Source organism: Phyllosticta citriasiana, assembly GCF_038021145.1.
Source record: "Phyllosticta citriasiana strain CBS 120426 chromosome Unknown IWZ02scaffold_5, whole genome shotgun sequence".
Taxonomy (NCBI): Eukaryota; Fungi; Ascomycota; class Dothideomycetes; order Botryosphaeriales; family Phyllostictaceae; genus Phyllosticta; species Phyllosticta citriasiana.
Window position 1 is genome coordinate 2,195,258 of NW_027117282.1, and position 25,332 is coordinate 2,220,589.

General features: G+C 41.0%; 4 protein-coding genes across 4 annotated transcripts; 1 reads left to right on the plus strand and 3 right to left on the minus strand.

Moving 5' to 3' along the window:
• Positions 1 to 25: 25 nt before the first annotated feature.
• Positions 26 to 2,131, minus strand: IWZ02DRAFT_243916 (cyclopentanone 1,2-monooxygenase). The gene is made up of 4 exons (XM_066763105.1): positions 1,686 to 2,131; positions 1,559 to 1,637; positions 867 to 1,502; positions 26 to 809 (listed from the first exon to the last, which is right to left on the minus strand). Exons 1-4 carry the CDS (start codon positions 1,880 to 1,882, stop codon positions 51 to 53), a joined length of 1,671 nt encoding a protein of 556 aa, XP_066624185.1. The 5' UTR covers positions 1,883 to 2,131; the 3' UTR covers positions 26 to 50.
• Positions 2,132 to 19,265: 17,134 nt separating this feature from the next.
• On the minus strand, positions 19,266 to 20,137 carry IWZ02DRAFT_432516 (uncharacterized protein; the record flags this gene model as incomplete). Its single annotated transcript, XM_066766225.1, has 2 exons — positions 19,266 to 19,895; positions 20,027 to 20,137. The coding sequence occupies 2 exons, from the start codon at positions 20,135 to 20,137 to the stop codon at positions 19,266 to 19,268; spliced, it is 741 nt and encodes a 246-aa protein (XP_066624186.1).
• Positions 20,138 to 21,029: 892 nt separating this feature from the next.
• On the minus strand, positions 21,030 to 22,913 carry IWZ02DRAFT_244013 (uncharacterized protein). The gene is made up of 2 exons (XM_066763106.1): positions 22,036 to 22,913; positions 21,030 to 21,978 (listed from the first exon to the last, which is right to left on the minus strand). Exons 1-2 carry the CDS (start codon positions 22,643 to 22,645, stop codon positions 21,386 to 21,388), a joined length of 1,203 nt encoding a protein of 400 aa, XP_066624187.1. The 5' UTR covers positions 22,646 to 22,913; the 3' UTR covers positions 21,030 to 21,385.
• A 271-nt stretch (positions 22,914 to 23,184) lies between these two features.
• On the plus strand, positions 23,185 to 24,202 carry IWZ02DRAFT_489967 (Alpha/beta hydrolase fold-1; the record flags this gene model as incomplete). Its single annotated transcript, XM_066769619.1, has 2 exons — positions 23,185 to 23,934; positions 23,996 to 24,202. The coding sequence occupies 2 exons, from the start codon at positions 23,185 to 23,187 to the stop codon at positions 24,200 to 24,202; spliced, it is 957 nt and encodes a 318-aa protein (XP_066624188.1).
• Positions 24,203 to 25,332: the final 1,130 nt, after the last annotated feature.

Below are 25,332 nucleotides of genomic sequence, written 5' to 3' on the forward strand. Positions count from 1 at the left end.
ATCATCTCCAATGGCTCCACGCAATCCGCCTGTCCTCTCGGCCTTTCCACCTATGCCGTGATGAAACCTTCGAATCCGTTGTACAGCGACTTCGAAATCTCCTGAATGTACATCGGAAAACCACCAGCATAACTCAGCTGCTCTCTGACCTTTCCGGGGATGTTTGCTCCCATGTACCACGAGTCGACATTGTGGAAAAGTGTCGCCTTGCTCAGCTCCTCAATCTTCTCTCGCCACCTCTTCTCGCTTTCTTTCGTGGCTTCTATGTAGCTGATTCCCTCCCTTTTCATCTTTGCCAGAGCGTCAATGATCCAATCGGCTTGACACTCGACGCAGCTGGGTCCATTACTAAAGGCAGTAGGTCCGTGGGCGCCGTACAGGTAGAAGAAGTTGGGAAACCCTGAGAGCGTCATCCCTAGATTTGTGTAAAGTCCGTTCTTCCATTTGTCGTTGATGTCGTTTCCATCGACGTCCATCAGTCCCATGTTCTTCATCCCACCCGTCACGCCGTCAAACCCTGTCGCCAGCGCGATGACGTCGAATTCTCGTTCCTGACCGTTGGACGTCTTGAGGCCCTTTTCGGTGACTTCCACAACTGGAGTCTTCTTCGCATCGACAATCTCATTCTGCGGACGATCCATCATCTCGTAAAAATTTTGCTCAAGCGAGGGACGCTTGGTACCCCACGGGTGCGGCTTTTGCAGAGGAGCCAGCAGTTCCCGCTTCTTGGGATCGGTGATGCGGGCTCGCGTCTTCTTCAACCAGAAATTCCACGCCTCGTCGTTGGCCTTTTCATCAAAGAGCATATCCTAGAAGCGCTCAGCGAAGCTGTCCAACAAGGACACCAGGATCTGCCTGTAACTCACCTTGTATGTTCCCAGCCAGAAATGGAATCCTCCTTTTGACCAAAGCTCTTCAAAGAACTTCTCTCTTTCCTCAGGCGTGTCGTCAAACGTCTTCCTGTTGACAAAATCCATGGGAAAGCCCGAAAATGTGGTAAGACGGTAATTGTACATGTCCGGATAATGCTTTTTGTTCGCCTCTTGCTCTTCAACGGTCAATTTCTGCTGTCTCATGGGAAGACACAGATTCGGCGTCCGTTGGAACACTGTAACAGATTTTGCCGTCTTTGCCGTTTCCTGCGCAATTTGGATACCTGTGGATCCAGTTCCGATGACTGCCACACGCTTTCCAGTGACGTCGACGCCCTCGTTCGGCCAGAAAGATGAATGATGCATGACTCCTTGGAATTTCTCGAGGCCAGGCCAATCGGGAAAATGTCTCTTGGCTGCAAATCCAGTGCAGCAAATGAAGAACTTGGAGCGTGCAATTCTGCCATCCTCGGTTTTGACAATCCATCTCGCTGAAGGCTTGTCAAACTGCGCATGCACAACCTTGGACCGGAAAAAGACATCTTTCTTGATGTCGAGCTGCTCTTCAACGAATTCGAAGTACTTCCGGAGCTCTGTGTAGTCAGGGTACTTTTCTGTCCAATTCCAATTCTTTCACGAGCATTAGCAAATCAACTTTTTCTTCGAAAGGCTTGTGGCCGTCTTACCCTCCAAAGCTTCTCGATGCTCAACTCGTAAACGGGAACCATGGAATCTACTCGTGCGCCTGGGTAGCAGTTCCAATGCCTGGAAACATCAATGGCATATTCGAATCACCAGGACGTGATGGCTTACCAAACACCACCCAACTCCTCTCCAGCCTCGAATATCTTGACGTCGTAACCGTATTCATCCCTCAACCTGTGAAGCAGATATATACCGCCAAAGCCGGCACCGACAACAATGATGTCTGTTTCAAGGTCCGCCGTGAAGCCATTGGTTCCGCTTGCGTAGAGGCCATCGTAATCTCTTGTTTCGGCTTGAAAATGCATGGCTTCTCCGGGAACTGCAAATTCCAAGTCTACTTTGCAACTGATTGAAGTACAGATTCAGTCCAAGGGCCTTTGGTCATTCAGCATAATCCTTCAAAGACTCCGGAACTCGTCCAAGTTTTATACGCCAGAGAAATTCGGAGAGCATATTCGGGGCAACGGGATGTCTGCTTCAGGAATACACAGAACAGGCTATCCGAAGTACTGGCGGCGTTTGCCATTTCCTCTTTCCGAACTGCCCCAGGGATGAGGGACTGGCGTGCAGCGGTAATGGACGTGGGCCTCAAACATCAGGTGCGTCAGCTATCGCTCACTGCTGCTTCACGGGCCCAACCGGTTTCTTGGACAAAACACCATTACGTTCACAAGTGGAAATGCTCCATTACCGCCGCCTATCAGTTCCAGAGCTTTGAGCCCCTGAGATCACTTGCGGAGTAGCCACGCTGCAGTGCGCCACCAACAATGGAGAGAACGGCGAGACCCGCACAGGCGCGGAAATATGCCGCTGGCAGAGCGAGCGATTGATAGCGGGACCTGCGCATCCGAGCAATGGACTGCTGTCACCGACTGCTGTGTGTTTGCCGTGAACCAGTGGAAGCACGCCTTGGCAGCAAGCTCCCAGAATACGTGTATGACGAAGCGCGTGGGTGGACTTCTGCCAGCATTACCAGCAGCGGTCCGAGATCTACTCCTACTCTCGAAAAGACAAGCAGCTTTACTGGTCTCTTCCAAAATTTCCGAAGCCTTGTGCGTCAGGTCTCCTGACACGCTGCTCATAGCCACCCTTCCTAGCAGACGAAGCGAAACCGAACAAAAACAGCTGGGGGCAGGACACAAAGGGCATCGTCCCAATGGATAGCAGCATACGCTTCGCTCAACTTGACGTCAAGCAGGCGCGCAGCTGTGGGGCCATGCGCCCGCACACAGCGCAGCAGTGCGGGGTATACATGCGGGGGTATCCAGGGGGTGGGTTATCTCACAAGTCAGACCCTCTTTATTCCGGTTTACACTATCTAAATTAGGACTAGTCACTTACGCTTAGACCCCTAAAGACCCTAAGGACTAATCATATTACGTATAGCGTAAACCTTAAAGAGGGTCTAAGAGTAACTTAGCCTATTTTATATAAGAGATGTCTTTAATACCGTAATAACTTTATTTAAAGCTATATATTACGCACCTAATAATATTAGATTACCTTAAGACTACCTATAATTAAAAGCCCTATTTTATTACTATATAGGAATATATCTAAGTACTCCTATCTCTTAATATTATTATTAAGATACTAATAGTACTCTACCTCTATTAAGCCCCCTTACTAAAATTAAGACTAGCCCTCTTAAACGTATAGAGTAGTACCTTAAGATGCTAGGAGAATTATATATAAACTAGATAATAAACCCTAATTATAATAATATAGATAATAACTCTAAAAGTAAAGAGGAGGGTAATAATAGTTCTAATAAGGTGTTATAATAGCTATTAGACGCGGCTATTAGACACGACGTAATAGCTATTAGATGCTAGTAACGTAAGTATATTATAACTATACCCTTACGCGATTACTTAATAAGCTAAAGATAATTATAACTAAGCTATATAAACCGGCTAAGCTATATAAGCCGGCGGTACTAATAGATAATAAATACTACTAAGGATATATAGCCTACTTAATAGCTAATAAAACTTTACGCGGTAATAAGAAGATTAATTTCTTATCTATTTTAATAATATAACTAAAGTAGTAATTCGCGTAGTAAAGAGAGAGTTTAGTTCTCATTTCACTTCTTATATAAATATATATAGAAGATAGAAGAGTACATAGCATCTTCTATATTTATAATAATTAATAAGACTTTACTTAACTTTATCTCTTCTCTACTTAACTTTAATTAAGTTCTTTTAATTTCATACATGTCTAACTAAGTAGATAGCCTTTAGGTAAAAGCCTATATATTAGCTACTTAACGATTCATGATAGATATAGAAGATTATTCTAGGTATTATCCCCGTCCTACTTTTTTATCACCTAAGGGAGGTATTAGAATACCTAAACTAGGTATACTATATATATAGCTTAAGCCTTATATATAACCGCCTATTATTTAAGAAGGTAATTTAAGTCGTCTTAGTAAGGTGTATTAGTATTATCTAAAGACTAAAGAGTATTAAGTATATATTAACTATAGAAGTCTTTATAAGGCTATAGTATAGTGTATAAATATTAAGGAGGCATCCTCCCTATACCTACTTATAAGAAAGTAGAAGACTATTCTATGCGCGGATAGTATAGCTAAGAATTAAGCCTACGTAACTAGTACTTAAGAGGAGTCTAGTAGTTAATAATAAATACCCTTACGTGAAGGTACTAAATTACCTTATAAATCTAAGGAAGGAAGAGGATAGGTATTCCCCTTCTTATTATAATCTTTTTACTCCCTATTACTGGTTAAGCTTAATATATAAGTATGAGAGAAAGGTCTTTTTTATATGATATAATTTTAGGTTAAAGAAGCTTTTAGGCATATTCTACTAGAAGAAGCTAATAACTATTAATCTAAGATTACCTCCCTCATAAAGGGATAAATATAGGATATTACTATTTACATAAAGATGTAAATTAAGACTCTTAAATAAGTTATCCTTAACTTAGTAGAAAGAATTATAAGTTATTAAATAACGTCGCACGAAGATACTATTAAGTTAATAAGTTTATAGTATTTAGAAGAGAATAGATCCTAGAAGAAGAAGAAATATATACTAAGAGTGCCTAACCTACCTAAATTAATAAATAGCTAAAACCCTACATATAAGTATTAGTAGCTACTCATAAATAATAAAATCCGTAGTAATAAAGACTACTTTAAAAGAGGTACTACTATAGATACTAAGGAAGCCATTATAAGTTACATCCTCTTAAGGATATAGGGTAAGGTAGCATAGCATCTAGTACTATTTTTACATACTTATATAAAGATAGATGATCTAGTTCTTAATACTAACTTATATTACTAGCTTAAGTAAGTATTTAAGAATCCGCATTAGTGAAAGGATGTAAAGGAGAAGCTAAAGGACCTTTATTATAAAATTCCTATAGATCTTTAGAAGTTCTAGTTAGAGTTTATACACCTAGCTTTAGAGGCTAATCTTCTATACGAATAATAGAAAGAGGATTTTCACTCTTTATTAGATCCCCTACTATAAACTCATTTAGTAGGAATTAAATAAGACGACTCTATCTTATTTAAAGAATACCTTTAAAAGACATACCCTATTACATAAAGTATAATTAAGTATTAAAATAGTAGAAACATATCTTTATCATTCTAGGAAGACCGCGTAAAGAAATAATAATAGGAATGAGTAGGTAAATCTACTCTTCTAATAGGTAGAAGTTTAAGAGAGTAGCCTTTTTTAAGATTATTATAGAGACCTACTCCTTATATAATAACGGAAAATCTAATACGTAAAGGAAAAGTAGAACTCTAAGGTAATATTAGACCCTACTATTAATATAGAAAGTTTAGATACCTTATCTAATAGTGCCTAGAAACTAAAGTAAAGATAGTTAATACTATAATAGAAGAAGAAGGAGAAGAGTGCGTAATATTAGAACCGTACTCTTCTTTATTAGAAAATAATAAGTCTTAGGGGAAGTCTCCTCCCTAAGATATAAGCTTAGAGCTCTATAAATTACTAATTTATAGGTGAACATTTATGACCTTATTAGAGGATACCCGTTTACTATATAAACTATAATTATAGCTAGTAGTCATGCTATACCTATTCATGCCCTAGTTAATACTAGTATAAATAGATCTAGCTTTATTTATCCTTAACTTCTTCTATAACTTAGGGAATTAGGGATTAAGAAAAGAAAGATTACTAGTAGGAACCTTAAAGTCTCTAGGTTTAACTAACGCATAAATAAGTAACTTAATTTCATTTATTAATTATAATTCCATTTCTAATATTAGCTAGTTATAATATACGCCTTTATACTAGATATTAGGCGCTATAATATTATTCTAGGCCGCTAGTTCCTTACATATCATTATATTCTTCTAGATTATCATAACTAATAACTCATTTAGTTAGATCCTCTAGACCGAATTTCTTTTTTAAATCTTTTAAAAGTTCTAAAATTATCCGCATGAAGTAAAGATCTATAGATAAACCGATTAGTTTCTTTAATATACATCTCTAATAATATTAAAGTTAATAATTAAGAAACCTTTTTCACCTTTCTTATAGAAATTAACCTACCTATAAAAACACTAATAGAAGTAGTAAACCTCCATTCTATTATACTTAATAATATTAATGAAGCTAATAAAGATGAAGCTTTTAATAAATACCTTAATAATTATTTACCCTCTAAGTATAAAAACTACCGTAACATCTTTTTAAAATAAGAATCTAATTAGCTACTACCCTATCGTATAGGAGTTAATCATTAAATTTCTCTTATACATAAGGATTCTCTATACTTACTAATAAGTCCCCTCTATAGGATATCCCTAGAATAGCTAGCCGTAGTAAAGGAATACATCTAAGAGAACTTAAAGAAAGGATTTATTACTAAGAGCTACGCACCCTACGCCTCTCTAGTATTAGTAGTAAAAAAACCCGGAGGTGGTTAGCGAATTTATATTAACTACTAACGGTTAAATAATTAGATAAAGAAGGACTTATACCCTTTACCTCTTATCTTAGAACTCTTATAGAGAGTAGGTAAGGGAAAGGTCTATATAAAACTAGATATTTAATAAGCTTTCTATTAAATCCGCCTTTAAAAGTAGTCTAAAGAATATACTACCTTCCGTATAAGATATAGATTATTTAAATACCGCGTTTTACCTTTTAGGCTAAGTAATAGGCCTGCTACTTTTTAACATTTTATTAACTAAGTTCTATTTAACTATTTAGATGATTTCATTATTACTTTTATAGATGATATTCTTATTATTTCTAAAAACCCGTATAATTATACTTAACACATCATTAAAGTTCTATAATGATTATATAGAGCGGGACTATAAGCTAATATAAAAAAGAGTAAGTTCTTAACTACTTATACGAAATTTCTAGGATATATTATCTCTACTAAGGGTATATTAATAGACCCGTAAAAAATTAAACCTATTCATACCTAGTAATTACCTATAACCCTTTAATCTCTTTAGTCTTTCTTAGGATTCTATAACTTTTATTAGAGATTCCTTCCTAACTATAGATGAATTAGCCGGCTACTAGAGAAACTATATTTAACAGTAAAGTAGCGATAACTTAGACTAGTTAAGGAAGAATCTTTTAGAAACCTTAAGAAACTAATATATAGTAAATTACTACTTATAAACTATAATCTAACTTTAGACACTTATATAGAAATAGACGTAAGTAATAGAGTAGTTATAGGAGTCCTATCATAATATTAAAAAGATTATGAATGGAAACCGGTATCCTTTTATTCTAAGGTAATATTAGATACTAAACTCCGCTACGGAATACCTAATAAAGAACTCCTAGCTATTATATAAGGACTAGAGGAATAGAGATCTATACTTATAGGCCTTTATAAACCTTTTCTTATAACTACGGACTATTAAGCATTAGAATACTTTACTTCTAAGTACTAATTATCTACATGATAAGTAAGATAGGCTAAGTAACTTACTAAGTACTAAGTCCGGTTTACCTACTAACTAGGAAAGGAAAACATTATTATAGATGTTCTTATAAGAAAGTAAGAGTAACTTAAGACTTAAAAAGAGAAATTAAAGGCCGTATAAGAGTAGTATCTCATTCCTACTTCCTAGGTAGTCCTACTTATAATAATGGAGCCGGAAGTTTCTCTACTAATAATTTTCCTTAATAAGCTCCTCCGCGTGAATAGAGAAAACCTAGATCTTAAACTATAGAGGGAAATAGCCCGTCTTTAACTAGAAAATAAATTATATTAGAAGTTATAGGATGGATTACTTCTTCACTATAGCATATTAGTTATTCCTAACTAGGATAACCTTTACGTAAGAATAATTAAAGTAATGTATACTACTTACGTTACTACCCATCCTAGAATTAATAAAATGTAAAAGCTAGTATAGTAATACTATTACTAGCCCGGCTAGACTTATATAATTAAGAGACATAGCTAAAACTACTATATTTACTACTAGAACTATGAATTTACTAATAAGATACCTAGCCTTCTATATCCTCTACTAATTCCTAACTATCCCTAGTAATACCTAGCTATAGATTTTAAAGAGATACCGTAAGACTAAAAGGGATTTAATTATATCCTTATTATTATAGACTAGTTATCCTAAAGAACCTTTAGTTTACCTTACATGAAGAAAATTAATACTAAAGGAGTATCTTAACTTTTTTACGATTACGTCTACTAAATTTTTAGAAATCCTAAAAATATACTATTAGATTAAGGTCCTTAGTTTATTTTAGCCTTTATGTAGGAGCTATGTAAGTTAACTAGTATTAAATAATACTTTAATTTAGCCTATTACTCTTAGATAAACGGAATTACTAAGATAGTTAATTAGGTTCTTATGCGCTAACTATAACCCTTTATTAATTACTATTAAAATAACTAGTCTAACCTTCTACTATTAATAGACCTAGCTTAGGCTACCCTTCTATATAAGGCTATAGGTCTCATACTAGCTAAAATAGATCTTAGCTTCTTACTACGTATGTATTATAACTAGACTACTTATATAATAATAATTACTTTACTAGAAGGTAGAGTATAGTCTATAGCTTAGTCTCTCTAAAAAAGAAGATAAGAGGCCTATAAGTATACCTATAAATTAATTTAATAATTATAAGAAAAGAACTACTAATAAGCTAATAAATACCGTTATACACCTAACTTTAACATTAGAGACTTTATTTACATTAAGAAGACTAGCTAGATAATAGACCGGCTAAATCTAAAATTAGATGCTCCTAACATAGGACTATTTAAGGTTACTAGAATGAAAAATTATTTATACGAACTAGATCTTCTAGAAAGTATAAAGGTAATAAACCTTTTCTATACTAATTACCTACGTAAAGTAGCTATAGACCTATTACCATAATAGAGATATATAGAACTAAAACCCGAGATCATTAATAACTAGTAAGAATAGGAAGTTAACTTTATCCGCGCGAGTAAGGTTACTTACGGAACTTTAAAGTATTAGGTTTAATAGGTAGGATATAATTAAGATAATAAGTAGTATATAGTAAGTTCTTTTATTAGGGCCCCCTAAAAAGTAGAGGACTTCTATACTACTAATCCTTCTACCCCTAGACTACTAAAGAACCTAGAAAAGTAGAAAAGAGCCTTCCTCTAATAAGAATTATAGGAAGAAACGTAATTAGACGACTAACCCGCCTATACTCTAGTAAAGAGAATCCTCTAATACTATAGTAAATAACCCTTATCTATATAAACTAATTTATCCTTATCTATCCTATTCCCTATTTTAATTTTATTCCTTATCTTTTATACCCCTACTTCTCTTCCTCCTCTTTAGTAGGAATTAGAGCTAACTTCTTAAGTTTAGGCCTTATTACACCTTTAATAGAGCCCTAGAGAAAGTTATTAACCTAGTTATCTATTACGTAGTAAAGAGTAAGGTACTCTCTAGGCTATATCTCATCCTTACGTCTTTTATGTTAATTAGGAGGATGAGTACTAGTAAGGTTACTTATAGTATAGTTAAGGTTACTAGTACCCTAGACATAGTTCGCGTAATAACCCTATAAGAAACCTAGTAACTTATAGTAACTATAGAAGACGTAAGTAGAGAGATTATTCTAGTACTTAGTATAACTAGTAGCTTAATTAATACCTATGTATTAAATTAAGTAAGCATTACGCGAAGAGCTATAAGATTCCGTAGATATAATGTTAAAATAGTCCTTAGAAACTAGGATAATAGCATAATGAGCTAAGTTACTAAGGCCTAACATGTATATTATGCGTTAGCTAGTTTTATTACCACTAAGGAATTTCTATAATAAGTTAGCCATTACGTAAAGATAAGTAAGTAGTAATACATACCTTAGTAAGTTTTTTAAAGGCCTTATATAGGATAAAGACTATAATCTTATTAGAAGTATCTACCTCTAAGTCCTAATCTAAAGGTTATACTAGTAATTCTATAGGTAAAGTAGCTATTAGAGGCCTAAGAATAAGTCTAGACTGTTCTAGACTCTTCTAGACCTCTTCTATTACTAAGAACTTATTCCTACGGGTTCTTTTAGATTCTAGCCCTTATTCTAGATTGTCTCATTACTAAGGCCTAGAATCTTCTAGTCTAGATTAATTAGAAATCGTCTTCTATTAATAGAAGAACCTATTACTAATTACCTAGAGATAGAACTCTCTAGAATCTATAGGTTCTTCTATATAAACACCCTTAGGTAGCCTGCTAGTTAGTCCTTTAAGGAAGTTCTCTTATAGTAAAGAATCTACTACATTCTCTACTATAAACCATCTACCATACGGTATATAATAAAGATATTACTTATCTTTATAGAATACCGCTAACAGGTTATGAGCCCGGCTAATAGTAATCTATAGATTACTATATAGCTTGCCTTATAATTTATAAGTAGGATTTTACTTCCTTCCCTACTTATAAGAAAGAATATACTATTCTTTCTATACTAGACCGCTCTTATAAGTAAGGCTTAGTAAGACTATCTTAGTGGATAGCTATTAAGCTAAACTTATAAAGAAGTCTAGGGAAAGCCTACTTATTTATATAAGTAAGGCATTTTTTTAGGGTAAGGACTAGTATCCTAAGCCCTATCCTTAGGCTCTTAGCCTATCGAATTTTTCCTAGGACCGTCGGGCCTATATCTACCTAGGATTTTATTCTAGAACCTTCTAGTAGTCTAGAATAGCCTTATTCGCTACCTATTCTTTACCTTTCTCTACCTTTCTCCGGATTTCCTCACATTTCTATTAACTACGTTGATATAAGGTGTGGCTACGCGGCCTCTATACCATATTAGGCCTAAGCGTTACCCGTTTACACTAGTTCCTGCTAGTGTCTTAGCACGAGGAACACTAAAACTTCACGACACTTCGAAACGTTTTCGACCCGCATCGACCCGAATACTTTGTTTAGTAAGCAAAGTAGTATACCGTTTTGAAGAGAAAAACTCGGCGGACAAGGATCTGAAATCAGATTCCTTATATCTCTACTCCCGGCTAAGTTATTAGAGAAAACATCGATACTCTAATAATCTCCCTACTTTCTATTAGGTGTATCAGGCCCATTAGCACCTAATAAACTTCGAGACTTCATACACTTATAGTTTCCGCTTAAAACTATAAGTACATAGAGTTTTATACTCTAAAGACCTCTATAAGGTATAAAATCTTTAATATACCTTAAGAAAGAAACATCTTCTACTAGGAAATATGGGAAAAGAATTCCCTAGCATTCCTAAACTTAAAGGCCCTGAGAACTAGGAGTCTTAGCGATCTACTATAAATGATATAGTGATTATAGAAGGGCTAAAAGCCTATCTAGACTCTAAATCTTAACCTAAAGTAGAAGATCCTACCTAGGAGGTTAATAATGCTAGAATAAGGACTTTTATTAGGACCTCTATAGATCCTAAACTTTATTCTAGCATTGCCCATTATAGAACTGCAAGTTCTATAGGAGAAGCCCTTAGAAAAAGATGTGAATCTAAGGGACTTTCATGGGAAGTCTCACACTTTATAAGGCTACTAAGCCTTAAAGATACGGGAGATATTAATACCTAGGTGGCTAATCTATTAGATGAGATAACCCTATTATCTCAGACTAAGATGGCCTTAACGGAGAGGCAGAAACTAGGTGTATTCTTTAGTAATATACCTAGTAGCTATTCTTTATAGAGCGCCGTAGCCTAGCTAGGGCTAAAAGAAGAGACTACTCTAGACCACCTTATAGAGTGTCTAGTAGAAGAGTCTCGGCGCTGAGAACTAGAAGAAGAAAGTAATACTGCCCTTATTACTACAACTAGTAATAAAGGGAAATCTTCTTCTAAAAAGAACGCCTCTACTTATAATAATAAGAGTACTAAGAAGTGCTCTTATTACAAAAAGAATGGCCATCTAGAAAAGGACTGCTATAAAAGAGCTAGGAATTTAAAGGGTAAAGAAAATAATAGTAGTCCTACGGATTTAGAGGATACCCTATACATTACGGGTTATACCTCTTATTTTACCGCGGGTCCCGGCCTAAATGACTAGATTCTAGACACCGGCGCTACAGCCTATATGTCTAGACATAAAGATCTCTTTACTTCTTTAAAAGAAGTAAATTTACCTATAAAACTAGGTAAAGGAGAGATCTATGCTAAAGGAATAGGTACTATACCTATTACCTTTAAGTACGCTAATAGAAGGATAAATCTAACCCTTCTAGACGCTCTCTATATCCCCGATTTATCTGTAAATCTTATCTCTATATCTAGGCTATATATACATGGTATATATCTAGATATAAAGAACTTAAGACTTATAGATAAAAGAGAGCAGATATATGCCGAAGTTTTACTTCAGAATAACCTATTTATACTACCTAAGGTAGAATCTACTATAAATCACTCATATATAGTAGATTTAAACCTATAGCATAATAGGTTAGGGCATATAAATTTAGAAGCTCTTAGGGCACTACTACCTATTAAGGGTAGTAAAATAGACTATTCTATATGCCCTTTAGCTAAATCTAAGCGTACTATATCTACTACACTAGTAGCGGTCTCTAAACCTTATAAGAAGATAGGTCTAGATGTCGTAGGACCTATTACTCCTAAGGGAATAGGGGGATACACCTACTATATAGCCTTTATAGACTATTATAGTAGGTTTACATGGGTATTCCCCCTATTTACTAAAGGAGAAGCCTATAATAAGATAGTTTACTATCTTAAACTTATAGAGCCGCATGGTAAAGTCTAGTCTTTAAGGCTAGATAATGGCATAGAATATGGGGGAACTTAGCTAGATTTACTAGCTGAAAATAAAGGAATAACTCTAGAAAAGAGTTCTCCTTATAGCCTAGAGTAAAACGGGCTTATAGAGAGGACACATAGGTTAATAGATACTATTACCCGTTGCCTTCTCTTAAATTCTAAGGTCCCCCTTACCTTCTGGCTAGAGGCTATTAAAACCGCCACTTATATTCTAAACCGGACCCCTAAGAAGTCCCTAGAGGGTATTTCGCCTCTAGCCCGGCTAAATATAGCTAAGGGCAGGTCTCCTACTATAAATCTCTCTTATATAAAGACTTTCGGAAGTAAAGTCTTTATAAACATCCCTAGAGAAAAGCGTACTATATCCTCTAAGTATTCTCCACGCTCTAGGCCTGGTATATTATTAGGCTTTAAGGGGGAGCATATTTATAGATGCTGGGATATAGAAAAATAAGCTATTATACGCACTAGGGATGTTACCTTTAAAGAGGATGAATTTCCTTCTCCCTATACTAAAAGTATAGAAGATAAGGAAGATATAGACTATACTAAGCCTATATTTCCTTCTTCTATAACTAGCCCTCCTAATAGACTAAGATCTAGGTCTATAACTACTATAGATACTAGTAGGGAGGAGCCTAGGAGAAGTGAGCGCCTTAGAGAAAAATCCTCTAAGGAATTAACTACTATAGAGGCTACTATTAATAGCCCTATAGAAGAAGTACCTCATCCTCTTAGAGAGACCTTTAAAGAGGTTAGAATCCCTAGTAGTAGCAGCTATGTTACTATAGAAGGCCTAAGTAATATAGAGGAAGATATCTCTTATTACTTACTCTATAGTAATAGGGAACCTACTACTTATAGTTAGGCTATTAATTCTTCTAATAGCCTAGACTGGTAGAGAGCTATGCGGGAAGAATATAATTCCCTTATTAAGAATCAAACCTGGATCTTAGTAGACCCCCCTAAGGATAATAAAATTCTTAGAGGTAAATGGGTCTATAAGATTAAAACTGATAATAAGGGAAATATTACCCGCTATAAGGCTAGATGGGTAGTGTAAGGCTAAAATTAGGAGTATAGTATAAACTATAAAGAGACTTTTAGTCCTATAGTCTCACCTATAGTTTTACGCCTACTACTAAGCCTTTCTGCCCATTTAGACCTAGAAATTATACATATAGACGTCGAAACCGCCTTCCTAAATAGGAAAATAAATGAAGACGTCTATGTACATTAACCTATAGGCTTTAAGCTTAATAATAAAGTCTATAAATTAAAGAAAGCTCTCTATAGCCTAAAATAAGCCCCTAGGGCATGGGCAGCCTGTTTTAGCCACTTCTTAGAAGAGAACGGCTATAAACAGCTTCTATCTAAGGCCTACTTATATACTAAGACCTTTAAAGAAGGCTTATTTATATGGGTCTTAGTATACGTAGACGATATCCTACTTTTTAGTAAGGATATGTCTATTATTAATTCTTTTAAAGAATTAATAAGGTCTAGGTTTACTATTAAGGACCTAGGACCTATTTCCTATTATTTAGGAATTCAAGTCACCCGGGATAGGTCTAAAAAGACTATATCTTTATTACAGGAAGGCTATCTTTCTAAAGTCTTAGAGACTTTCTCTCTAAGCTCTATTACGCCTTCTAAGACTCCTTATTTATATAAGGAGCTTCCTAGACCACCCGCGGACTATTAGGCTAGTGAAGACCTTATTAAAGAGTATAGATCTTTAATAGGCTCTCTTCTATATGCTATAGTCTATACTAGGCCTGATATAGCTTATATACTAGCTTCTTTAAGCTAGTATTTAAGCTACCCTCTAGTAGAGCACCTTAGAGCTGCTAAAAGAGTCTTATCCTATCTAAAAGGAACTAAAGATTATACTATTACCTATAAGGGTACTAGTTTTAATCTAGAATCCTACTCCGACTCTAACTTAGGGAATGAGCTTAATAGATATTCTCTAGCAGCTTATATTATTTACTCTACTAATGGGCCTATAGCCTAGAAGGCTAGTAGACTAACCTATATCTCTATTTCTACTATAGAGGCAGAATACATAGGTTATAGTATACTAGCTAAGGTTATCCTTTATATTAAAGGATTTTTAGAAGAGTTAGGTTATAAAGACCTTATACCTACTCCTATAGTCCTTAAAGGGGATAACATACCGGCTATAGCTACTACAGAAGATGCTACTAAAAAGTCTAAGAATATAGACATAAGGTATCACTTCTTAAGGCAGCTAGTTAAGGAAAATCTTATAAGATTCTCCTATATCTCTACTAAAGAGATGCCTATAGACGCCTTAACTAAGGTACTTACTAAGGCTCTCTTTACTAAATTCCTCTCTATTACCCTGCGTAATAAGTTAGGGGGAGTGTTAGAGGCCTAAGAATAAGTCTAGACTATTCTAGACTCTTCTAGACCTCTTCTATTACTAAGAACTTATTCCTACGGGTTCTTTTAGATTCTAGCCCTTATTCTAGATTGTCTTATTACTAAGGCCTAGAATCTTCTAGTCTAGATTAATTAGAAATCGTCTTCTATTAATAGAAGAACCTATTACTAATTACCTAGAGATAGAACTCTCTAGAATCTATAGGTTCTTCTATATAAACACCCTTAGGTAGCCTACTAGTTAGTCCTTTAAGGAAGTTCTCTTATAGTAAAGAATCTACTACATTCTCTACTATAAACCATCTACTATACGGTATATAATAAAGATATTACTTATCTTTATAGAATACCGCTAATAGTAGCTAGATAAATAATACTACTATTATCACCCTTATACGAAGGTGTACTTAATAGTATATTAGCGCGACGGCTACTAGAATATATATATAAGGATAAAGCCGGCGTAGTATACGTATTAGTATATATAATATTCGCGTAAGGATCTATAGGTAGAATAGTAATATACGCTAGCTCTTAGGAGCTAGGTGCTATACCTAGACTAGTTAGCTTCACTTTACCTTTTTAAAAACTACGGATATACTAATAATTAGCTAATTACGCGTAACGTGTTATGTAATAATTCTAAGTAGCCTTAGCATCCTCTTAAGGCGTTATATTGCCTTTAAGGCGCTTTAAGTGATAAGATTAATTAGATACTATTATATAATAATTAGTTAAGCATTTTAAACTAAGGACTCACCGTAAACGTAAAGACTTACTATTATTACTTAAGTAAGAAAGGGAAGATGTAATGATAAGGGATTATTATTATAGGAAAAGTTAATATAAGGAAGATTAGTTATTATAGAAAGGGTAGTAGTAAAGAAGGTTAGTTAAACTATAACCCTAATAATAAGATATACCTAGTAGTCCTATACTTTACGCCCTTACTAAAATAATACCGGTTAGTTATCTATATAAGTACTTAATAAGCTAACTTAGGCTTCCTATTAGGGGGGGAATGTCGTAATAGCTATTAGATGCGGCTATTAGACGTAACATAATAGCTATTAGACGCTAGTAACGTAAGCATATTATAACTATACCCTTACGCGATCACTTAATAAGCCGAAAATAATTATAACTAAGCCGCGTAAACCGGCTAAGCCGTGTAAGCTAGTAGTACTAATAGATAATAAATACTACTAAGGATATATAGCCTACTTAACGGCTAATAAAACTTCGCGTAGTAATAAGAAGATTAATTTCTTATCTATTTTAATAACATAACTAAAGTAGTAATTCACGTAGTAAAGAGAGAGTTTAGTTCCTTATTTTACTTCTTATATAAATATATATAGAAGATAGAAGAGTATATAGTATCTTCTATATTTATAATAATTAATAAGACTTCACTTAACTTTATCTCTTCTCTACTTAACTTTAATTAAGTTCTTTTAATTTCATATACGTCTAACTAAGTAGATAGCCTTTAGGCGAAAGCCTACATATTAGCCGCTTAACGATTCGTGATATAAGGAGTTTAATAAGGATAATATAGAGGATATTTTAGAGGATAGATTATAAGATAGACTAGAATTAAGTCTAGTAGATAAAGATATATTTAGGGTATATAGTATGTAACTACTACTATATTAGCTATTAAGAGTAGCCGTCTATTTTAGTAGTTTAGGTTATAGTTCCTTCTACCTATACGCTTATACCTAAGATTACTTACCTCTATAATTACCTACTATTAGCTCTTAGAGTTCCTTAAGTTTATAGGGTTCCTTAAGTTTATAGGGTTCCTTAAATTTATAGGGTTCCTTAAGTTTATAGGGTTTCTAGGGTCTACTAATATAGACTTAGCTATATATATTTAGTATATACTTTAGAAAGGTAAGTACTTTAATATCTATAATATAACTAGTACTAATACTAACATTTATAATATCCTAGTAAACTTTTATAATGCCCTTATATCTTTAATTTAACATCTCTTAAAATTCTAACTACTAGTTATATACTATAACTAACTAAATAGAATATATAGATACTATCTAGAAACCTACTAAAACTTAGCCTAAGTTATCCTCTTTTAACATAATAGGATTTAGAATCTAAAGATAAAATAGTATATATATAATTTAATAGGGGTTTATATTATTATTATTAGATTATACCTTTAATCTAGAGAAGGGTTACCCTATATACTTTAGGGGGGTATAACTTTTAATACTTTAATATAAATTAACATAAACTCTTAAGACTATAGGGCTAAAATAGATATTCTATAAAAGTATAAGCTTTAAAGAATATAGGAAAGTATAAAGTAAGGTAGTATAATAATACATTATAGAGTTATAGTATAGTAAATTCTAGCCTCCTAAAACCTTATATATAAATAAGTTTAAGTTACTCTTAGACGCGTTACTAAGGGTGCTACCTTATGTAGGTGCTAGCCGGATATAGCTTAGATTAAGCCTTAACACTCTAGAGGCCCTAGGGTTGTTTAGTAATCACAACGCCCGAAGCGACACCCGTCTGATTCATGAGATAAGGGGTGGGGGAGCAGCAGCATCAGCACCAGGCGGCGGTTCCTCAGGTCCCGTCCAGCAGCGCGCCACTCACTCACTCACTCACTCACTCACTCACTCACTCACTACTCCCAAATACCCACTCGCTATGGGTGGGTGGGTGGGGCCGGTGGAAAGTATTCCGAAGACGCGCGCGCGCCTGCCTGCCCGCCCGCCCGCCCACCCACCGTTCATCGACCATATGATGGTCTCGCGGAAACTCGCCCCAGCGCAGTGCAGGATTCTGGTTGGCTCGCTCCCTCCTTGTCCAATGTGTGGGCGAGCGCGTGGGCGACATGTATCTCTTGGCTGCTGCTGCGACTTCGCAGCGGCTTTTTTGTTGAGCAATGTCGTTAGCTGCGAGGGGAGTTTCCAATCGCTCCTCTCGCTCGTGCGCGATGGAGATTTGCTATTTTGGGCATTCCCTTCCTTTGCGCCGAGAGAGATGCATGTGCGTTTTGAATGTATGGATTCTGCTGCCTCCCTGCCTGCCTGCAGCTAGCAGGCCAGTCTTCGATAAAGGCTTTGGGAGCCACCCACCACTTTGCTTCTTCGAGAACCGCTACATCTTTCACCTTGATGGTGTAAAAAGGGGTAATTGTTGACTTTGTTTCGGGACTTGAAGCACATTGCAGACTAGGTTTTTTTTTTTTTCCTCATAGATAGCTAGGCAGGCAGGCAACATATAGGTAGATTGATGCTAGACAACAAGGTGACAAGGGATACGGTACACTGGACACACAGAACTCTCTCTTACTTACCTCCTCCTCCTCCTCCTTCTCATCCATCATCGTCAAGAATAGTCCCGAAATGGGGAGCCAACGAGTGCGAGAAGCGAAAAAGGCAAACGAAGGAAATGAATGACCTGCCACTTCCCTGGTCCTCTCGACGCCCCTTCTTTCTCCATCTCTTTTCTCTTTTCTGCTTCTTCTCTCGGCCCACTGGTCTTAAAAACACATGCAACCTTGCCAATCCCCTCCAAGACAACACAATAGCGCAGAGGAGCAGAAGAGTTGACTGACTCGCACACAAAAACCACATTACCAGATCCTGACCCACCCCGGCAGCGCAGCGGCCACAGTTCCGCCTCCAAAGCGCTGCCGGCCATGGCCATGGCTGCTGGCGACGTCGTTGTTCTTGTCGGAGCCAGCGGCATGATCATGTTGAGACGACGACGAGTGATGATGGTGAGAATGGGCCTTTGGAAATTCCGACGCTGGTGTTGACGAAGAAGAAGACGAAGAAGACGACGATAGGCTAAGACTGCTGCAGTCTCCCCGACGACATCCTTAGCGCGTTGTTTGCGAGAGAGAGAGAGAGAGAGAGAGAGAGAGAGAGAGACAGGGGAGAGGGGTGAGGGAGGAGGGAGAGCAAGAGAAAGAAGGGGAAGCTCCTCCGCCTCACCACCGATACACCCACCTCTCAGGCCGAGTCAGCTCAGCAGCCTCGGGGTCGCGCGCTCCCTTGCCCGCCGTGCTGGCCTTGTTCGCCGTGTTCGTCGTCGCCAGAGCCTTGGTGTTGGCCGAGTTGGCGTTGTTGGCACTGTTGGCGTTGTTGCTGTTGCCAGCGGCAGCAGCAGCACTACCACTGCTACTGCTGCCAGACTTGTGCCTCCAGCTCCACTTCTTGGGCACGCCCATGTTCATGGCGCCAAAGTGCCAGTTGCCGTTCCCACCAACAACGCTCCTCTTCTTCTCGCCCTCGTCAGCGGCGGCGGCCTCTTCGCGCTTCTTCTTCAGAGCCGTGCCGCCCTGGCCGACTGCAATGCTGGACAGGTGGCCCCTGGCCAGGCTGTCCATGAAGCGCAGGATCTCGAGGCGGTGCGCCTTGGAGCCCTCGTTGAGACTGTCGTCAGCCTGAACGGCGCGCATGTCGCTCTCCGTCGCCGCAGTGTCCCAGCGCCGCGTCAGCTGCGGGTGCGGCGACGAGTAGAAGGCGGGACGCACTTCGGCGTCGGCATCGATGTTGCGGCGGAGCAGCGACGCCACAGGGTTTGCTGGCGATGGCTGCAGGGCGTGCGCAATGTCGGCCTGTAAATGGTGGTTAGTGCTTGACTCTAACAACAGGTGGACACGTGAAAATGACAGATTTCCAGAGAGATACAGAGGCACTTCGACCAAAGAAAAGTGCCTCGAAGTTCAATAGAAGATCCTAGACATACCTCACTGACGCCACGGGCGCGCAGAGCCTCCACATCAGCCTCGTTGACAGGCATTGGAATAGCGGCGGCAGTGACCGTAGCCGCGAAAAGAATAACGTTGAACAACTTCATCTTCCCTTGTCCCGTGTCTTCAGAAAGTAAATGGGATAGGGGGTCAAACGACTGAAGGAAGGACCGGGTAGAGAGAGAGATTTGGCACAGCGAATGATGCCGATGATATAGAGTGCCTCGACAAAAGCACGGTTTGGCCCCAAAGTAGGTAGGGTAGGCAAGACAGGAGTGACGCGCTGGATCGGCGTCGTCGTGATGCTCGCACGCGTGCACGCACGCGCTCTTGGAATGAAGTGGGTGGGGAAAGGACGGAAGGAGCGACTGGTAGAGTGAGCGAGTACGAAAGAGCGATAGTAACAGTGACAAGATGGAGGACAGTAACGACCGCGAGGTGTGCGTCAGCAGACAAGATTGGCTTGCCAACTCGTACCTACCTGCGTATTCCCAAGCCTCTGTGGATAGCCATGGCAAACTTATACCCTCAGATACTAGCTCATCTGAGACACACGATTGGGAAGCCCGCTGGAAGAGAGACCTCATGTCAGGAATAGAGGCCGAGATTCGCGGTGTCGTGTCCAGAGCTCATGAGTGACGCAAGGAACTGTAGTGAAGGTTGTCTCTGGCGTCTCCCTTGGAGCATGTGGCGAGGAGCCATGGCTGCTGACCTCCCTCTTTCAGATACGAAGGAGATGATGGACTTGAAAGGGCGCGACGCGCGTAGAAAGGTATGTGTGGAGTGTGAAAATCATCTGGACAAAGGTCTAATCATGATGCAAGGGATGATTTGCGCAGGCATTTCTACTGCTCGTCAGCCAAAAACCGCAGATAATCGGCAACCTCACTGGACGACGTGCATGATAAATATCTTCAATCGGGCGACGTTTTTCTTACGATACACTTTATTGACTTCGAGTCGGCCTGTCTGACTTTCCAATCTTTGCTGTTACGCGAAGAATGTGGAGCGCGCCACCACACAACTCCATTCAATCCCTTTTGTGCGCCGTTGATTTCGGCTCGAGAGCCCGAAAAATGCTCGCGGCCCGTAGTCGGTCAGTCACAAGACTTTTGAGTATAACCGAAACTGTGGCCCGCAACTCCTTCTATCGTTGAATCGTGTCGAGCTGTGTCCAGAACTCGCTTTTTGGTACCCTAATCCTCCGTCTTTGGTGAATGGAATCTATCTTTTCGCTACAGCCGGCCGTGGAAGAGTGAAGGAAATTCATCGAACGCATGTGGTCAAGAATCCCATTGACCAGTCAAGGTACGTTCAAGCTCGGCTCAACGCCTCGAGCGAGGGGTATCAAAAGGCTAGTAATCGTCAAAATCCGACTGGTTTCTGTACCTGGGCATGGTCCCTATCGGCGCTCCGAAATTGCAGCTCCGCTTCTTCTTGAGCTTGATGCCAGGGACCTCATGATCGGCCGTTCCTGGGACCTCTTCCACATCAGAGGGCAACGCGGCAGGTGGCTCCATTGCGTCGATTTCGGATGCCGTTGTATCGGAGGGCGGAGCCCCTTGCAAGACTGCCGGCCTAGCTTCGTCGGGATTCTCGCTTATCGACGCAAGCTTTTCCTGCAGTGCGCCAAGCATCATGCTGCCCTCGGACCTTTCAGGGTTCGGGGGTAAGAAGAGAGGCTCTTGCAGCGCAAGATCTCCTTCTTCGCTGCCATCTGTTTGGATGGATGCTTGGTCATCTACAGGGGGTACAAATTGATGGGGCCTAGGAGTCTTTTCTCCAGGCGTTTGGAAAGCGCTGAACGGGCCTGTCCCTGGCTTACCAGGAGTGTGTCCGGCGTGCCTGCGATAAGACTCTGGTGCCGGCGAAAGGTTCGCTGCGGTGGTTGCAGGCGAAGGAGGGTCTTCCTCGAAATTGAGCCCTGTTTGCTGGGTCACAGCAGACGCTGAGCCATGTCAGCTTGTGCAGACAATGCGATGCGAGTCCACTTCAATCGACTTACAGCTGATTTCGCCAGTGCCGTGATGCGTAAAGTCGAACGTCGGAAAGCGCGCCTTGCCCGTGCTTGGTACACTGGGCTGATCTGCAGGCGCGGCCATCGAGGAACGAGGCGCATCCACGGCTGGCGGACTTTTGACTGGCGACACTCGTGCTGCAGTGCCAGTCCCATTTGCTGATGGAGGAGACACGATCTGACGATGGAAGCCATCCGGATCCTCGACAGCCAGCTCGGTCTGTTTTAATTTGGTCTTGATGACGAGCAACTCGGACTCTTTGGCCTCCATCTGTTGTCGCAGCATTGATATCTCGCGTTGATAGAGCCGACGCTCCTGGTCCCACGTCTGTCTTTCTTTTTCAAAGCCTCCGCGGGCATCTTGGAGCAGGCTCCTCCACTCTTCGACCGAGGTCGAGTTCAGGCCGAGCTGGGAGGCGGCAGTGTGGATGGGATTGACCATGCCGTGGTCTGGAGGAGTAAGCGGAGAGCGAACCATGGACGAGGCTTGTCGGGAAGAGGCATTGGAGGGGAGCTGGCTGGCCGAGGGTATGCTCTCGCGGACAGGAACGGTCGTGGGCATTGGGAAGACCGGGGGCGGTAGTGATGACAGCGACATGTAGAGAGCGTCGTTTGGGGTGGGTTGGAAGGCGTTTGGAGGGGACTTTTTCGGCTGGTGATTGGTGGATGCGAGCGGAGAGGAGACTGTTCAGGTGGTCAGACAGGCGACGAAGTGGAGGGTGCGGGAGAGAAAACCGGTGTCAGTCAAGGCAGCGCCGTCCGGGGAGAGGGCGGCTGCCATTGCGGGCGGGGTGGGGTGAGGCGAGCGCGAGAGGGCAAAGCTGTGGGCAGCGGTGGAGATGGGAGAGACGACTTGGGAGGGCGACGGGAGTCTGTCTGGGTGGCAGCGGAGGGGAGAGGGGGAAAGCGGTGAAAACGCAATGAGACAGAGAGAGACAGAGAGAGAGAGAGAGAGAGAGAGAGAGAGAGAGAGAGAATGTCAAGAGGGAGTTTGTTGGTCGCATCGATCCAGCATCAGGGCCCATCCCGCAGCGGCCGCGTCGACCCGCTAAGGTTCCTGGATGTGCCTGCAGGCCAACGAGTCATTCTTCACATGCCGTGCAACTCAACTTCTGACAACACAACATCAACTTCATGATGCGCCTGTCTCTGTCGGTCGTCCTCTCGTCCAAGCCCGGTGCTGCTCTCCGCTGCTCGCTTGCCCTGCCCTGCCCGCCCCACGGCCCGCTGGCTGCCACCGTCGTCGTCTTCGTCAACGGCCTGTTGCTCGCCCAGACGTCATGGGCAGACACCATCGACTGCCTCAGCAAACACCACGTCCCTCTGCCCGCTCTCGTCACCTATGACCGCTACGCCCAAGGCGACTCGGACCCCGATCCTACAGATGGCCCAGACACGCCCTATGGCCACGATGCTCGCGCCGTCGTCGACGACTTGCATCAGCTGCTGACGCGCCTCGCCGCCGACAACCTGTCCATGCCGCTGCATCGCATGCGCTTACTGTTCGTCGCCAACTCTATCGGCTGCCCAATCGCCCGTCTCTACGCGGCGCTCCATCCGGGCACCGTCGCTGGCCTGCTGTTTCTCGACTCGATGATGGCCAACTCGGACTTTGTTTCGCTGTTCCCCGATCCCGACAGCCCAGCCTTTGACTCGGCCACCCTGCCTGTAAAAACGTCCGTCGACGACCTCCGCGACACCATCAAAAACTACCGCGCCATGTTCCATCCCACCATGCCCAACCGTGAGCGCCTGGACCGCCGCAATCTCCCCGACCTGCTCCCTCACGCCCACGCCCCGAAGCTGCCCCTCGGCCCCGGCGGACGAGAGCCGTGTCTGACCGTCGTAGGCCATGATCCAGATGAGTTCGCGAGACAAAGCCAGACGGTACCACCCCCCTCTTTCTGCGTTCGTCGTGCCATGCGCACCGGCTGACAATCCCCAAAAGGGCTCTCTCTCCATACCCGTCGCCCTTACCAACGCTTACGTCAATCCCGCCTGGCATGCTTACAACTCTGACCTTGTGAAAATTGCCGATTGCAACCACGTCAAAGGCCCCATCATTGCCCCCAAGTGCGGTCATTTTATCCAGCAAGACGATCCCGCTTTCGTCGCTCGGGAGCTGTGTGAGTTGCTTGATCGCCTGGGAAGTTAGGAATGCTGTGTTTCAAGCTGAAGACAATGTGGTTTGGAATGACTGGATTGTCATTGATCGCCTCTGTTACTTCGACTGCGTAATTCCTATAGTGATGTCTTACTTCACCTTCTGAGATCAAGCCCAAATCTAGAAAAGCGCTTGCGGAAGCGTAAGAGTCGTGATCGAGTCCTCCCTGAAGGTGTTGGAGACCATCGCTCGTATCCGGGTATCCGGAGCAGTAGGGGCGGTATTATAGCTAAGTAGCGCAAGACTGGTGGTCTTGGTGAACCTGGGTTTGATCAGGGGCTGCGCGCGCTATACACGAAGCACCCGCACATGCGGTTCGACGCGCATCACAGTGCGGTTGCATCCGTAGATGGATGGTAGAAAGCTTTCGTTTTGTGACCTCGACATGTTGAATGCAATTGCCTAGCGGAGTCTTGAAGGAAGAATCGAAGAGACCACGAGACTTGTGCGTTGAGCCGGGCATGATCGACACGGAGACTGTTCAACCCCAACTCGTTCAACATCGCCGTCCTCCAGGCGCTGATTTGCCCGTACTGGGGTGGTGGAGGAAAGGGTCCCGTCGAAAGTGATGAAAGATGCGCGCTCATTCGAGTCCTATAGACGACACTGTGTCATTCAGTCTTCTTCTTCGTTGGCGTCTTGTCGTCGCTATCAATTGTTGTTGCTGTTGCTCTTGCTGTTGCTCTTGCTGCTGCATATGAGCCACATACAAACAAAAAGTTCTACTTGCCCTCTTCACCCGTTCAACTCTTCAAAACAGCCCTCCCTGGCCGTCGGCGTCGGTATAGGCGTTGGCGTCGGAAGGAGGCAGGCCGAACGAGGAGCGATGTCTGGAAGAACCACGGCATGGTTGCAACCACACAGCACTAGTCAGTCCACGCATGAACTTATTCGCATCGTGACTTCGTTGTCAACATGATCATATTAGACAAATTCAGAATGTGCTCGAGGATCCGTTCGGCGTTGCGTGAGCTCGAGAAGAGCAAAAAGCCACCACGTCGGCAGGAGGTTGGAGGGAATCCATCCAGACACCTTCAAGCTGTGGTGCACTTTGCAGTTTCCCTTCTTCCACATCCACTACTGCTGCCTCTCACCTCGTAAGCCAAGGTCAGTGGCGGTGC

Excerpts from the sequence above, each read along its gene's own strand:
- IWZ02DRAFT_243916 (XM_066763105.1), bottom strand. The coding sequence starts at position 1,882 with ATGCATTTTCAAGCCGAAACAAGAGATTACGATGGCCTCTACGCAAGC. Across the intron at positions 1,503-1,558 it reads GCATCGAGAAGCTTTGGAGG|AATTGGAATTGGACAGAAAA; the intron begins GTAAGACGGCCA and ends TGCTCGTGAAAG. Across the intron at positions 810-866 it reads TCTGGCTGGGAACATACAAG|GATATGCTCTTTGATGAAAA; the intron begins GTGAGTTACAGG and ends GAGCGCTTCTAG.
- IWZ02DRAFT_244013 (XM_066763106.1), bottom strand. The coding sequence starts at position 22,645 with ATGTCGCTGTCATCACTACCGCCCCCGGTCTTCCCAATGCCCACGACC. Across the intron at positions 21,979-22,035 it reads CGGCACTGGCGAAATCAGCT|CGTCTGCTGTGACCCAGCAA; the intron begins GTAAGTCGATTG and ends GACATGGCTCAG.